Genomic DNA, 16113 nt, shown 5'->3' with positions numbered 1-16113 from the left:
TTTTTGAAAAAATTATATTTAACCAACTTTACAACTATATTAATTCATCATCTATCTTATCTCATTATCAATCAGGTTTCCGACCGAAACATTCTACAACAACAGCTCTACTAAAGTTCACAAATGATATCTATTCATCTCTGGATGCAGGCAAGTCCACTGGTGCAATCTTTGTAGACTTATCTAAAGCCTTTGACCTTGTAAACCATTATATCCTTCTAGATAAACTGCATTCGATAGGTCTCTCTAAACAGGCACTCCTATGGTTTAACTCTTACTTACATTTCAGACAACAATGTGTGCTTTTTCAGGGTAGTCTTTCTCAGTACTCGGTCATTGATAAAGGCGTTCCTCAGGGATCATCGCTTGGCCCTCTATTATTTTCAATTTTTATCAATGATCTCCCAACAGCCTGCCTAGATTGTTCAATACACCTATATGCTGATGATACAGTTATATACAACTCTAATACTGACCTATTTAAGATTCAGAATGATCTTCAAGCAGATTTCACCAGAATTCAAGAGTGGTTCCAATGTAATGACCTGTTGCTCAACAAAAGTAAGTCTTTCGGTATGCTTTTTCCAACTAGATCAGCTACAAGGAGTACATCAAAACTGGCTGTGAACTTTATCGATGGTACCCCACTTGGTGAAGTTGATGAGTATAAATATCTTGGTGTACGACTTGACTCCCAACTCTCTTTCAAATCTCACATAGATTCTGTAGTGAAAAAACTTAATTGTAATCTTAGGATGCTGTATCGCTCTACACTGTAAAAAGAGATCTATAGGATTTACTCAATTTAATTGGTGTAACAATTTCCACAGTCCTAAATAGAGTATTACGTACCCCTACATATTCAGTTAAGATTAACCAATTCCAGAAGTTCTGTTATACTGACCACATCAAAGTAAAAAATACTGGTAAAAATGGGGTAACATTTACTCATTTCAGGTAGCTTTTTATCACCACTTGTTACTGTTAAAAATTGGTTAAAATTTACTCATTTCATGTAACTTTTTAATAACACCTATTACTGATAAAAATGGGTTAACGTTTACTCATTTCAGGTAGCTTTTTATCACCACTTGTTACTGTTAAAAATTGGTTAAAATTTACTCATTTCATGTAGCTTTTTATTAACACCTATTACTGATAAAAATGGGTTAACGTTTACTCATTTCATGTAGCCTTTTAGTATTACTGCTTATTTATCAATTGTTAATTATTCTGATTACTTTATTGCTGTGTTATTCTTATTCCTATTAACCAGAGGTGAAAAGAGTACTAAAATACTTAACTCTGAGTAAAATATTTTAGTACTCTTTTCACCTCTGGTTAATAAGAATAAGAAAAACACAACAATAAAGTAATCAGAATAATTAGCCGACTCTGTTGAAATTGTACTCAATCACAAGTAAATGTACCATTGGAAGAATCTACTTAGGTAACAATCAGTGTTTTCTGCCTCTACTGTGTTGTGCAAACGTCCACCAGGGAAATTACAATTACAACAAACCTGTGCATATCAACCAAGATGTTTTATTTAAAGGGATATCACCAACAGGAAAATGTGAAAAATGAGCAGATACACAATGTTTCAGTTTATCTCACAAAAAGTAAACAAACATAAACAACAGGACCATTTAATTCACGAGCCCTGGAGTATGGTAACCATAGGCAATAGGCATAATTCGATGTTAGCTGGCCTCTGCCCTTGGACCCTGCGGAGATCATGCGGCACGAGATCCGCTTCCACCCCATAAGTGTAGGGGACATGTAGCTGGGTGATCCAGTGAGATGAGGGAGTAGGGGGAGGTGCTGGGACAATTAGGATAGCCTTTGCGCATGACAGGGGAAGGAAGGATTTAAATTTACGTGAAGGCGGAAGCTAGACATGGCAGCTGTCAATAACTGTCAGACTTCCTCCAGAACTAGGTTTATATAAACAATATGTAGAATTTGTAGCAATTTTTGACAGAAATAGTCAAATTTTGTTCCGTTTTCACTTTGTTACTGATAAAGGCACATAAGTGTATTACATTACATTACATTACATTGCACTTAGCTGACGCTTTCATTTGTTCAAAGCGACTTACAACTATTATTTTTCAGGACATTGGTTACAGTCCATGGAGCAATGTGGGGTTAGGTGCCTTGCTCAAGGGCACTTCAGCCATGGATGGAGATGTTGAGAGAGGTCAAGGGGGATTCGAACCGGCAACCCCTAGATTGAAAGACCAACTCTCTAACCACTAGGCCACGGCCACGGTGTATACTGTTCTACCATTAAACTGCACACATACACGTAAAAAAGGATACCAGTTTCTTTTAAAAAAGGATATCAGTTCCAGTCCATTTGGTGTCCAGGACAACAGTTTCAAACAAACGGGCTGCTCTACTTTTCAAAGACTAAATCCAAGAATACTCAGAATTCGTTTTACTCTTTGAGGAAGACATACAGCATTGAAACATCAGAGTCCAACCATACTGATAACATTGCAAAGATCTCCTACTCATTACAAAATCACTTGTTTAGTGGTAAATAGTTGGGATACGGGACAATTAACCGGTCAGGCCACTCAGAGAAACCATTAGCAATTACAGCATACTGTATACTGGAGAGGCCAGTAGAGCTGCGAACTGGCTCACAGAGACCGGAGGTGCTGTGGACGTTGGAGGCACGGTGGATGGTGGCAGGGATGACCCAGGTGCTGCTGGCACAGTTATGGCTGGCAGCATGGTGGGGAGTGGCACGGATGACCCAGGCGCTGCAGGCATGGGGATGGCTGGCGGCACGGATGACCCAAAAGGTGGATGGTGGCAGGGACAACCCAGAGCATGGCAGTATGGAGAAAAGAACTGCTGCACCGAGTGGAGGGACTTCAGGGATGGGCACAGTGAAGTCCTCAACCTTTTCATGATTGTCCTCCACTGTGATGACCCTTTTAACAACAACACGTACTGATTACTACATATGCGAGTGAAATAAAGTATGCCAAAAAATAGAAAAAAAAGATAATGGACAGAAAAACAGCGTACAGTGCCTGCATTTTTATGCCCAGTATCTCCTCTCGTTCCTCTTCAGGACCATCATCTCAGGTGTGACCATAGAACACTGTCGCCTTCTTTCATCAGGCTGCCCTTCTCCCGCTCCTGGGTCTTCTCAATGTTGTCAGTTGTCACGCACCTGAACACAACCCTGTGACAAGATACACTATTAAGAATACTCATTGGTTAAACTTTTTTTTAAAAGGTACATTCTATGGTCTGTTTTGGTCATCTGTCTAGAGCTGAAAAAGTAAAGGGGTTGAGTTATTAGTAACAGTTGTGACCAATCCACAGTGTATTTGCCCTCTACACAGCTCTTGACAGCTTCACATAGCAGTTAAGTCATCAGACTGCTCACGCATTGTTGACTCAAACACACACACAGACAGTGCAGACCCTAAAGAGAGAAGACCTGCTGTCCTTTTTTTAAATAGAGACCCTAAAAAGAACCTACGGGAATAGGCTGTTTCAGAACATAGGAGTTTGTTTCAAGAAATTTAAGAACGACTGGACTGAGGCCACCATAAGGAATGAGCGATGCCCACTTCATATCTGAAGTTAACCTGACCATCCATTTGCTTATTTCAGAAATAACACCTGGCTAGTTTCTTTACAAATGTGCATACATGGTCCATTGTGCTCCAACAATGAGAGCGCAGCTTGATTATGTCACATTTGTATGCAAACAGTAAAGGGATCTATTGACCTCAAAGGTGCACCAGAGATTCTTTAAGTATATAGAGATATGCCAACATAATAGGTTTCTATGGGCACCTAACGCGACTAGGTTCCGGTCTGCCTAAAGGGGTGTGTCATAATGCTCCCACAATGAATAGAACAGTCCTTAGGTCTGCCTAGGTCTGCCTAAGGGGGGCCATAATAGAACCAGGAAACAATGGGCCAATGGAACCTCTCTCTCTCTACTATCTCTGGGTGCACTGTGAAATGTATTTGGCAGTCTCTTTCCATAATTCATGCGGCCCAGTCATAAATCTTTTTCACCGATTCTTACCACCACCATCAAATTCAAAATATTCTCTATGACTGCGCAAATTGCAATATTAGTTATAATAGTAGGCCTACTAACTGTAAATATGAGTTTATTATTTAGTAAATATTCATGAAAAGATCAAATTAGGCACCACAGTTGCAAAATCTACTCACCCTACACAGTGCACAGTGCAACAAAGACAGCAAGCCTGAGTGAGTGAAAATGGCTATTCATAAACAAATAACATGACAGTGTTATGGCCTTTAAGTCTGTTTATTTTTCTGAAGTCGGCGACTTACCCTGTTCCAGAATGACTTCAGGACAACCATGCATATAAAAGATGCAACACCACTGCCTGAAACACATATTAATATGCTTTACTTGCCACACACCACCCCAGATAGCAAAAATGTTCTGGGCTTTTTATGGCCCAGAAACCTTTCTTCATACTGGCAATATGCCACAATATGTCGGGGTTACTCCCGGGCCTAAAACGGCCCACAAGATTTTGCCAGAATCATGCCAGAAAGCAGCCAGTAGAATGCCAAGAACGTTCGACAGAGTGCCGGCACCTTACCAGATGTTTGCCAGAAGACCCAGAAATGGCCCATGAGCCTACCACAAGATTGCCAGAACCCTGCCGATTAAAACCCATAAATATGCCGGAATATATTTAACCTTCACAATAATAATAATAACAATAAAGAATAAAACCCACAAAAATCATGCAAATTGGCCATTTATTATCTTTAGTAGGCTACAACAACATTCATTCATTCAATAGATTTTGGAAATTGAAAATGTATGACATTTTAAAGTAGAATTTTCAGAAAAAAAAAACAAAATTATCAAAATAACTTTTTTTTTTTTTACTCACAGCCTATGTTTTAAATGGAATTTTCCAAAAAAACAAACCAAATGATAAACACCTTTCTTAACAAATCCATCTGAGTTTTTAAAAAAACTTTCAGAAAACAAACAAAATAATAAACATTTTGTAACTCATAAACCTTCGGTGAGAAGATATCGGTGAGAAAAACGCACAAGACCTTGAGGTCGTACATTGTATTTTCTTCTATGAACATGTGAAGAGTTCAGATGCAAAACCCCCTAACTCCATTTCAGAAGACCTGCACTTCTATATTTTTAGAAAACCCTGTTGTTGGTTTGGTTAACATTCATGTACTTGATAATACATATAAATAGTTACATTACATAAGTAACATTTAAAAAATATGCAATTTTGATAGCTTTGTATTAAATAAAAATGAATTAATATTATTTTCTGAAAAGGCACTTGGGGGGTTTTGCATCTGAACTCTTCATGTGTTAATCATATAGACAAACATGTAAAATACATACAGTCAGGGTGCGGTTTGTAGGGGGGGATGGGGGGATTGTCCCCTCTTCTGGTTTTGATATTGTCACTTTTTCCACATGATTTTAATCATAGTTTAATGTTTAACTCCATTGATATTGCTTGACATCTGAAACACATCCCCCTTCTGGTTTTCTGACAAATCGCACCCTGCATACAATATAAAAAGTTGAGTAATTTCCTGAGACGTTCTGCAGTCAGGGAGCTCCTGAGACATTTGACCCACAGGTACCAAACATACTTTTTAAGGCGACATCTTTGTCAAGATGTGTTAATTCAGCACTGTGGCATAAATCATCCATATTCAATTACAAAATACATCATAGTGAAGCGAATGGGTATACAAGACTGACTATCAAATTTTAAAATATCTTCCCACAACAAAGTTCCTCAAAATTGACAAAGGTGTTCCTCCAAAAAATGGATGAAGTCAAGCCACCGATGCAGCCTTTTCGATCTTGGCTACTTTGAGCGTGTGTGTGTGTGTGTGTCTGACCTAGTTCACAGTCCAGTGTGTTTGTATGTGTACTGTAGCATGCATGTGTGCAGGTGTTTGTTGCTGCTTGGGATGCCATTGTGGTTCGGATGAAGGCACACCACACCTGGGGAGTAAGTCAATGCTAAAGGACAGGACTCGCGTAGGTGGGGCATGATGGTGGAATCATTGCAGTGTGTAATGATTCAGATTATTTGCCAACACCAGAGATTTGCCATCACCAGAGACTCCCATCTTGTTTGAGAGTGCGTGTATGTGTGTGCATGTGCGCCTGTGTCTATGTGCATGTTTATATGCCGGTGTGTGTGTGTGTGCGCTGGGCATAAAAAGGGCAAATGTCTGACATTCCGTTCTTGGTCTGTGCTTCTCCTCTTCCTCACCCCATCTCAGTCTGCCGCCAGGTACAGCCACCTCTTCGTAAGATGTTCCACCTCCTAGTGGGTGGCCTGGATGCATCTCTCTATTTCTCTAAAAAGTAAAGATACAACAATAGCATTGAATCAGCAAATTTCAATGATAATTTCACCTGCAACAACATTCTTGAACTCTTATCCCTGGAACGATACATTGCCATTGAGATTTGTAAATACAGTTCATTTTTTCATGGGACAACAATTAATAAATTTCACTTTGACACATTGAATAGTAGCCAGTGCATAACAATATAACTACTTCAATTCAACTTCAGAATGCATCCATGTAAATCAACTTACTGCTTGAGGATGTCTGTCTGGCCCTATGATGAAAGCCCCCCTTTTGGTCCCTGGCTGGAACGTGGCACATGGACTGACCTGTAACGAGAGTGAGATCAAATGTCAAATGTTTATGTCCTGCTGTACAGGGTTAAAAAGTTCAGTATTATGCAAATTATATTATTTCACTGATTTACCTAAATAATCAAGAAAAACGAAACAAAAAATTGGCATATGTTTGCTTGTAGCACATGCACACTCAGAAACATAGGCAGGCGGGCACGCGCACACACACACATTTGATTTTTATGGACTGACCTTATACGAGAGTGGTAATCAAATGCTTGTTTTTTACTTAAAGATAATTCACATGATTTCCTTTATTTGATGTAGAACATCAACTTACTGTTTGAGGATCTCTGTTGATCCATGTCACTGGAAATTCCTCTCGGGTCCCTGGCCTGAAGACGTGGGCTCATGGACTGACCTGTGACAAGATCAATAGTCAAATTTTTGGGTCATTCCAGGTATAGGGGTCTGTTAAGTCCGGCGGGATTTACTTTCACTGTCCAGTCTGTTCCTACAGTTATACACAGGGCTGTTAAATTAACTTTTTTCACCACCAGCCAAAATGGCAAGAATCTTACTAGCCAAACACACACTTAATAATGAGTCAAAGTGGCTAGTAAGTTGGTCTTTTCTCATAAGCAGGTGCACTTTGGCTCAAGGAAATATAGTTGCTTAAAATTATGGTCAGACTTAGCTCCAGTTGTGGCTGCTGATAAGGCCAGCCAAAGTTTCCAAGGCACACTGATGATGGTGAAGTTAAAAAGCCTTTAACTTTATCACTAGCTGGAGCTAAGTCTGACCATAATTTTAAGCCCTTTTTATACATACAATAGACACCTTTATAGTGTATAATTTTCTCATGGAAATCAACTTACTGCTTGAGGATCGCAGTCTGTCCTCATGTTGTAGAGCCTCCTCTTTGGTCCCTGTCCCTCACCCGTGTTAGTGAGATGGATCCTCCTGTGACAAGAGTACAATGTGATGGACTATTTTATTGCAAATCTGATATTTCTGTAAATCACATTACCTCGTGCATGTGTCTAATAAAAAGGGCAGCTACTTTGTGTCCTCAAAGATATATTATTTCAAGTATGTCACAAACTGCCCTCTGATTTCGTCTGATAACGACATCAGAAACTGGTGGCTATTGCATCGGTAAAGCGATGTGGACTCGAGATACTGTAGAACTAGAGCTCAGGGTAAAGCAATAAGCCGTGACCTGCCATTGCTGCAGGTGGAATTTGAAGCCCATCACCGGTGAATTCCGCTCAAGATGGATTTTGAACAGGCTCACGTTAAACACCACATTACGCTAACGTCCAAGCCAGCCCATCAGAGATTTTACAAAAATAATTTCTGAATCCAAACCTCAGCAGGCAGCTGAAATCTAAAACGGGCAGTCTCAAGCGTGTAAATTTACAATCGCAAACGAAAACAAAAACCAAAGGCCATGACAGCACACCAACGAATTAAATTAAGAATATAGTCTTTGCATGATATCAGTCATATAGAGTAGTAGCTCTAAACACTGACGTTTGCCGAATGTCCGAAAAGGATAGCTGCCATCTATGCTAGCTAGGGTCGTTATAGCGTGTCCTCCAAACAAGTTAAAGCCATGACATGACATAACATGAATTAGTACGTACTGAAACGCCTGTCAAGAGACCTAATACTTAGTCTTACTTAGTCATGAACAAACAACTGAAATACCGTAGGCTAGATGTTAGCTATCTCCAAGCCAAGGGAAAATTTACCTCAAGAAATGTTGCCTCAGCTTAGCACAGGTAAATACAACAAAGAGCAAGCAATGTAGCTATTAAGTGAGCAGTATAGTTAGGCACAAGTAGGCTATAACAATCGTTTTACTTACCTTAATGCAAAATACACAGCACAATATCCTAGTTCAGTAGATAGTACATCAAGTCCAGGTTTATTACTAGACTACTAGGTCCCGCCGAAAAGATTCCCAGGATGAAGTCGGTCTCACGTAAATGAGCATGCGTGTCAACCGTCTCCGTAGGGCAGGGCCGCTGTCATCTTTGCTTGGCCCTAGGTTTCAAAAAAAGCCCCCCCACCCGAACAAAATGTTTTCTGGTAATATTCCAACTTGCCGGGAAAGAACCATAAAGTAACTGCAGCTCCGCCCTCCTGCACAACCGATTTGGTTATTTGGGTGGCATTCCAGTGAAAAGCCAGAATATCTCTGGCATCATTCCTACTTTGCCATTGATTTGCCGAAATCAACCGAAATCGTACATTCACCAGAGAAATGCCAGAAAGACCCAGAAAGATGCCGGAGGACTTTGCTATCTGGGACATAGGCTGTAGCTTACATGAGAGGTAAGCAGTTACCGCCTTTTCTCAACTCCTGCAGTAGGCAGAAGCAGAACACCTTCATTATGCACAAAACATTGTGAATAATTTGACATGGATAAAGTTTAAGAAGTTGTACTTTTACACTCGATTCTTAAGTAAACATTTCTACCCCTTGCAATTGCTATCCGTTTTGAAGCATTTGTTTCACTTTTTTATACTAGTTATGAAAATATAGGCTACCGGTCTCTTTTCGTTGGACTGCCCTTCCTAATGTCAAACGTCATCACTTCGGTACAACTGAAGTGTGTGCGGACTGCGGAGACCAGCGAGAGAGAGAGAGAGAGAGAGAGAGAAGGGCTGTGCTTATGGAACCTGCGCGTGTCTGTTCATAGCGAGTCCTTCGACTATGAAGCAACTATCAAACTATCGTTGTCAAAACTAACCCTGAGATTGAGTTTGCAGTGTCCAAAAAAAAAAAAAAAAACGACTTCATCTTAGGTGATGTTGTGACCGTGGACCACTAGGCTACTCAGAATAACATAAGGGCGTGTTGGTCTACATAGGACTACTTACTATGATACATTTACAACAAACTAATCAATTTCTCCTCGCAATGTTAACGGGTTGATCCTTTGTTAGCGTTTATGCTCAGCAGGATTTATCATGTCTAGGGTAGCGTTGTTTAAAAAGTTATTTGATGATCGATTCCTCTCGCTCCCCTCTCCCTTCCCAGTAACACAGGCAGGCACCCGGCATGCACACACCGTCTGCCTCGCTCCCCATCTTCAAACTGTCATTCAAACTAAGAATGTCTACGATTATGATTAATAATACAAAAAAGTCTTTAGTTGACTCGGCACGGAGGCATCCCAGAATGATGACTGTTTACGCACACTGCTTTGACAGTTGATATGAAGCATTTCGTCGCGCATTTCATTGATTTGAAAACTTGGTGACCATAGGAATTTACACATTTTTAAAACCACATTCAAAGAGGACGATTCGCGACGGGAACTGTTGAAAGACTTAGGCTACGATGAAGGATTCAGTGAGTGACCATTCAAAAATGTAGCCGTTCCATGTTGAATGGATTTATTGTGGAGAAAGAAATAGTGAAGTAATGTGCCGTTCATAGTCTGTCTACGAGCACAGTCCTTTAGGTGTATGTAAGATTATCACACTACAGCCTTGTGTGAAAGCAAATGGAGGCTATCTTGTAGAATTTTCTCCTCCGTGCTTTCGCGTGATGCAGAGCATCAAGTGGCCGTGGCAGCACAAACAGTGGATGGAACATTCAGCAACAAATTGTAGAACGACACACGAGGTCAGGTCACCACCAGCAGCCAGTCCCAGTCTGCGCGCCAAAACTAGCCAACAAGGCAACATTTGAGAATGGAAAAAAACTCGGCTGCAGTGGGTTTCATTCTACAACATTTTGACATTGGTAGTGCTATCCGTTTATCTTGAACACAGCGCATAGGCTACTTGTTGCCTTTTCCAAACGAAGTTTGAACGGCAACTTACATGGTCCATTGACCTGTCTGCCCAGTGCGTTGCTGATAGCAGCTGCCTTAGTCACAGTCAGACAGTCATTACGAGCGAACTACAACTCCAGCGTGATTTAGTTTCCTTTTGATCATTGTTCATGTTTTGTATCCCATGTTTAATGCACGACTGGCCAGCTTACCTTCTGAATCTGTCCCGTCCATTGGAAGTTAACTTCATCCACGGCGAGGCTCGCCACAGTCGCCGGTTGATTCTTCTTCAAATGAAGTCCCAGAAAGCAATGCGCATTTGCGGTCCTTAACCAATTTCAATAAGTAGTTTTGACAGAGACGGTTTGGATCATACTAGCCACTAGTATTAGTTACAGTGTTGGAATGTAAATTGGGTAAAGTTTAGTCATTTACAGGTAGTTTCGACACTAGCCATTAGTATTAGTTATAGCGTATGAATGCAAATTAGGTATAGTTTAGTCATTTCTCACCAGTACCAAGTCCTACTCCTTATTTATAGGTAGAGTGAGTATATTATACCCCTTGCATCAGAGTAACCTCAGCAACCTAATTTGTTGGGGTAAAAAATATCATTTTTTTGTCAGTGAAATGTACTGCCCCTCAAAATCATTTTTATCAGTGTAGTAACTGCTTCACAACACAGATCAGAACAAGAATTATGAAACAACTTTTATTTCCAATTATCGACTATGCTGATGTAGTATATCAGAATACCATTGACACCAATCTTAAGCCACTGATAGTTGCCTACAACAACATCTGTAGATTTGTGCTAAGGTGCCCTTTCAAAACACATCACTGCATCTTATACGACTCACTAGGTATTTCATCCCCTAAAGTCAGGATGCAGTTTCACTGGTTTCAGATCATTTTTAAATGCCTGCACCTTAACTACCCACACTACCTAAAACAGTATTTGATACCATATCAGACTAACATCAGGTTAAGACATACTGAACACCTTTCTCTCACTGTGCCGCACATCTCCAAAGAAAGCGGTAAACGCTCTTTTAAGTATAAAGCACCCAGTGATTGGAATAACCTACCTGGATCCGTAAGATCAGCCACATCTCTGTGGCAATTTAGGACATCTCTATCAATGTACTTGAACCAAAGCAACACTTGTAAATGCTTTAACTAATATGTTATCATTATCTAATTTTTTATTTTTATTTTTATTTTTTTATTTATTTTTTTACTAAGAAGTAATGCTTCAGCTATGTCTGTGGTAACATGAAGCTTCAATGCCTCTCAGGAATTCTTGCTAGTGTCTCTGTTTTACTGTTTGTTTTGCAATTATGTTTATTTGTTTTAAATACCTATGCCTCTGACTGTATGCCTTGTACTTACTGCCTGTCCCACTAACCAAGAACATACTGCTTTGGGGGTTGTAGAGGTGGGGGAACGAAGAGGCTGCTGTTTGAATGAGTGTGTGAATGTGTGTTGTCTTGTACGATGTAATGTTTTGTCTTGTACTGTCCAGTTTCAAGGGGACCCTACTGAAAATGAGATGTTGCATCTCAAGAGGCATTCCCCATGTACAAATAAATAAATAAAATAAATAAAAAATAAATGCGTTCCAAATGAACTCTAACTCAAAACACACTGAAAAGGAAATGTTTAGATGTTTAACACTTAACACGTTTGACATTTAGTCTCACCACGGTTGTTTGCCACATGCAAGGTAACTTAAATGTATGTATGTATTTATGTGTATTTATCTAAATATTTAAATGTATTTATTTAAATGTATTTATTCTGTACACAATTCCTTGTTTACAGGAAGAAATTAAAGCAAAAATGGTGGAACATGAAAAGAAAATTCTAGAAAGGACGAAGGAGCTACAGGAACTGAGTAAAGCTGCAGAGACTATCAAGGTTCCATATACTGCAATGCTATGAATGTCGCTACAAAACTTTCTAGTCAAAGTTCCATAGGCTTTCTGTCAAAAATAATGCCATACACCATTATGAAAGTAAATGAATGATGACATATTATGCACTGTGTGCAATTACATTTGTTTTCATCTTGTTTTTAATGCTACTGCTAATTAGCAGCAGTAGCACTTGTGATGACAATGACTGTTTGTTTCCTGCATAGCGCTCTGCAACTACAGCCGTGCAGAACAGTGAGAAGGTCTTCAATGAACTCATAGGCTCTATTCAGCAAAGGCGTATTGCAATGACCAATTTGATAAGAGCTCATGAGAAGGCTGACTTGGGTCGAGTAAATGCCTTCTTCAAGCAAGTGAGTTATGAGATAACAGCTCTGAAGGAGAAATATGCAGATTTGGAACAGCTCTTACAGACAACAGATCTCACTACCTTTCTTGAGGTAGGCAAACTTCTCTTTCAGCTTCAAAATCTATATGCAAGTAACACGCCTTGACACATTAAGATATGGATTTGACTGTGATGTATTTGTGTAAAATAAAGGCTAAAATGTTACTTTTGATTTTAGACGTCAAAGAAAACCTATCAACCTCTTGGATCTGAGAGCTTGTCCCGTGTTTCCATTAATACCAATTCCATGTACATCAAAATGAAGGAGTCGGTCCAAAAGTTGAGACAATCCATGGAGAGTATGCTTCAGGTGGAGTTTGCTAAAATGACAGGTGAGAAAAAAGATGGGGCAGTGGGGGGTATTCAGTTCTGAATGTCTCAGCTTTATTTGCATGTTTCATTACTACAGCATATCACATAATGTGCACATTGTCCTCAACAGTGCAGCCAGATTCTGCAATTGTGTCTCCAGAACCACTTATCAGGCAGGACTTCTTGAAATGTACGTAAACATCCTGACATACTATATACAATTTCAGTATCATCACCATTATAATAGAACGATTTGTGTTTTGTAATAAGCTTGTACCCTTTAGCCTTTGACTTTCCATATTATATTATACATTCGTTCCGCTTAGAAGGACAGAATGTAAACCCTGGCTGAAATCTTTGCCTGAATTTGGGAACCTGAACACAAAATAGAAAGGGAGTGCAAGACTATTATTAGACTAACAAAAGCTTGTCGTTTTTAACAGACATCCGATGCAAAGCCTGCTTTACATTAAGCTTTAGACCAGGGCTATTCAAATGGCGGCCCTGGGGCCAGATGCGGCCTTTGGACAGCAAGGTTCTACATACAGATAGTTTGGCCCCTTTACTGGGAGGAATTTGAAAAACTGGCCCTCGTTGACATTTAATTGAATACCCCTGCTTTAGAGACACACACACACACACACTGCTTGATTACTCATAATTGCATGATTACTCTTGGTTTGCTATCTGTCAATATTGTTTGTTTTTCAGATGCCAGTCCAATAGCATTGGATGTCAACACCGCGTACCGGCATCTCAAACTGTCTGATGGAAACAAGCAGGTGGCCTGGACTGATGAGTCTCAGAATTATCCTGACCTTCCTCAGAGGTTTACCTACTGTAAACTGGTGTTGGGTAAAGATTGTCTGTCGCCACCGTCCTATTGGGAGGTTGAGTGGACTGGAGAGAAAGGTGTCTATATCAGTGGCGTAGCTAGAAAAGAAAATCTAGGTGTTCCCAAGAAAATACAGGTGTTCCTTATTTATTTTATTTTTTCCAACTCAGAGTAAACACAGCACGTTATACTATTACGCATACTATTACGCATGAATCATGACTGGCAAACCCAACCTAACTTATTTGTTGCTATATTTGCGCTGCAACTGAATTCAAAGGGATGCATATTGGCTTTAAATATACATCAATTATCTCATCAGAGTCCATTCCTCGGCGAGCTCCTTTTCAAACATTGACTGGAAGTGTTGCCAACCTGTTAATTCTTGAAAACACTTGCTGTAACGGTGGCTCTGGTGTGTAGGGCTACAAAATATTATTAAGGAAATGTTGAAACTAGCAAACAGAAAACCAATCCACCAGTTGGGCTGCGTTTGAAACGTTATTTAGCGTTTAATTTATATCCCGAAATTGGGAAACAACAAGGACAGCCTCCAACACAGCCATTCTAGCTAGTAGCAGAAGTTTTCACAAACCCAAAAGGCCGACCGGTTTAACCAAAACAAAGGAGAAAAGAAAAGGATGGGAAGAGGGGTACAGACAGACAGGCTGGGCTGGCTGGAAGAGACGTGTGCGCGCGTGTGTGTGTGTGTGTGTGTGTGTGTGTGTGTGTGTGTGTGTGTGTGTGTGTGTGTGTGTGTGTGTGTGTGTGTGTGTGTGTGTGTGTGTGTGTGAATGTGACGTGGGTAATCACAGTTAGCACGAGCAACAGTCATCTTACCGGTTGTCCAGACAATCAGAAAGTAAAGGAAATGTCTTCACGGTACCTGACCTGTTCCGAGCGTCCCAGCGTCCCACAACTCCAAACGAAATACACAATTCACACTTGGTAGCAGTCCGAGTTGGTAGTTAGTCGGCGTGTTACTCTCTCCGCAACTAATGCTACTCCTCCACCAAGTAGAACACCGTTTACAGGCATCTCCATACTGGCATTCTTAATGCGAAATCTCCCCTGAAGATCATAATGTGATGTTGTTTAATCCATTTCGTGTTAGTTATGCTAGCGACTGGACTTCTTTATGGAGCGTTCATGCGGGGTATCAGCTGCATCAAAATCTTCAAACTTGTTTTTAAAACTACCGCGTCTGTACTGTCTGTGTCTGCGCGCGCGTTATCGTTCACGCATGGTCTTCTCTATGGGATGTACTATATTTATTTTAGGAGCAACGTACGAATGAAAGGGTTGAAATCCATACTCGTCGCCTACATGTGCGGCATTTTTATCATTTCGTTTCCATAATAATTTTAGGCACATAACGCTCGCGCCCTCCGCAATTTAATATTGCACTCCAACCAACTGTATCGGGCTAAATCATTTAGCCATCCACTCACTGCTTCAGGGATGGCGAAAGCTTTCAGATCGCTCTGGCATTTAGGCACGTCTACAGAAGAGAGATCTGGGATCCCCAAGCTAACTGTATTTTGGTTAATCTATAGCTGCATCATCCTCTACTCGCGCAGACCCTTTGTGCTTCGTGCATATTCGTTACACTTCGTGAATATACATCTGGGTGAGAATCAGGTTATCCTGTCGGATGGTATGGGTAATAAGGCTAACTGTGGGCCTGCTTTTTGAAGGGAGAACCTCTGCGATTCTGGAACCTGAAGGCTTTTTAAAATAATTTCGATGAGAACTCTGTTTCATCGCAGCATATTTTAGAACCATCATGTTGCACCACTGACATAGCCTATTCAGTAGCCTATCGATGATGTGCGATTCTAAAGGTAGTTATTACGAAAGACTCCACTTGCCACCTTTCCGGGTGGTACTGCACTGACAGCGCCACTAGGTGCACTGCAGGCATAGGTCCACTGGTGAGTGGGGAGGCTGCATGTAAAACCTATGATTGCACTCCCGACGCTTGCGTTTACAATCGGTTGTCAAGTGACGGCAATTTATTTTAGGTGTTCCAGTTATGAAAGTAGGTGTTCCCGGAACCCTCTGGAACACCTGTAGCTACGCCACTGGTCCATATAGCCGTAACATATGTGGGTATCCAAAGACAGTGGTGTGATCCCAGAATTATCTTGGGAAGCAATGACTTGTCTTG

General features: G+C 40.5%; 1 protein-coding gene and 1 long non-coding RNA gene across 3 annotated transcripts; one reads left to right on the top strand and one right to left on the bottom strand.

The window, feature by feature from the left end:
* Positions 1 to 6158: 6158 nt before the first annotated feature.
* Positions 6159 to 8977, bottom strand: LOC134443447 (uncharacterized). 2 transcript variants are annotated; one of them, XR_010033672.1, is made up of 5 exons: positions 8551 to 8977; positions 7556 to 7640; positions 7018 to 7098; positions 6633 to 6710; positions 6159 to 6387 (listed from the first exon to the last, which is right to left on the bottom strand). It is a non-coding gene; the product is annotated as an uncharacterized LOC134443447 (long non-coding RNA). The 2 variants fall into 2 exon arrangements; XR_010033671.1 differs by lacking the exon at positions 8551 to 8977 and having other exon boundaries at positions 7556 to 8146.
* Positions 8978 to 12298: 3321 nt separating this feature from the next.
* LOC134443448 (tripartite motif-containing protein 16-like) lies at positions 12299 to 14020 on the top strand (the record flags this gene model as incomplete). The annotated part of the gene is made up of 5 exons (XM_063193230.1): positions 12299 to 12391; positions 12615 to 12848; positions 12975 to 13128; positions 13239 to 13298; positions 13820 to 14020. Coding segments are annotated over exons 1-5 (727 nt in total), but the record flags the coding sequence as incomplete, so codon positions are not given.
* Positions 14021 to 16113: the final 2093 nt, after the last annotated feature.

This window comes from Engraulis encrasicolus, unplaced genomic scaffold (assembly GCF_034702125.1).
Source record: "Engraulis encrasicolus isolate BLACKSEA-1 unplaced genomic scaffold, IST_EnEncr_1.0 scaffold_325_np1212, whole genome shotgun sequence".
Lineage (NCBI taxonomy): Eukaryota > Metazoa > Chordata > Actinopteri > Clupeiformes > Engraulidae > Engraulis > Engraulis encrasicolus.
Note: the sequence above shows the minus strand (reverse complement) of the source record. Positions and strands in the feature narration are given on the sequence as shown.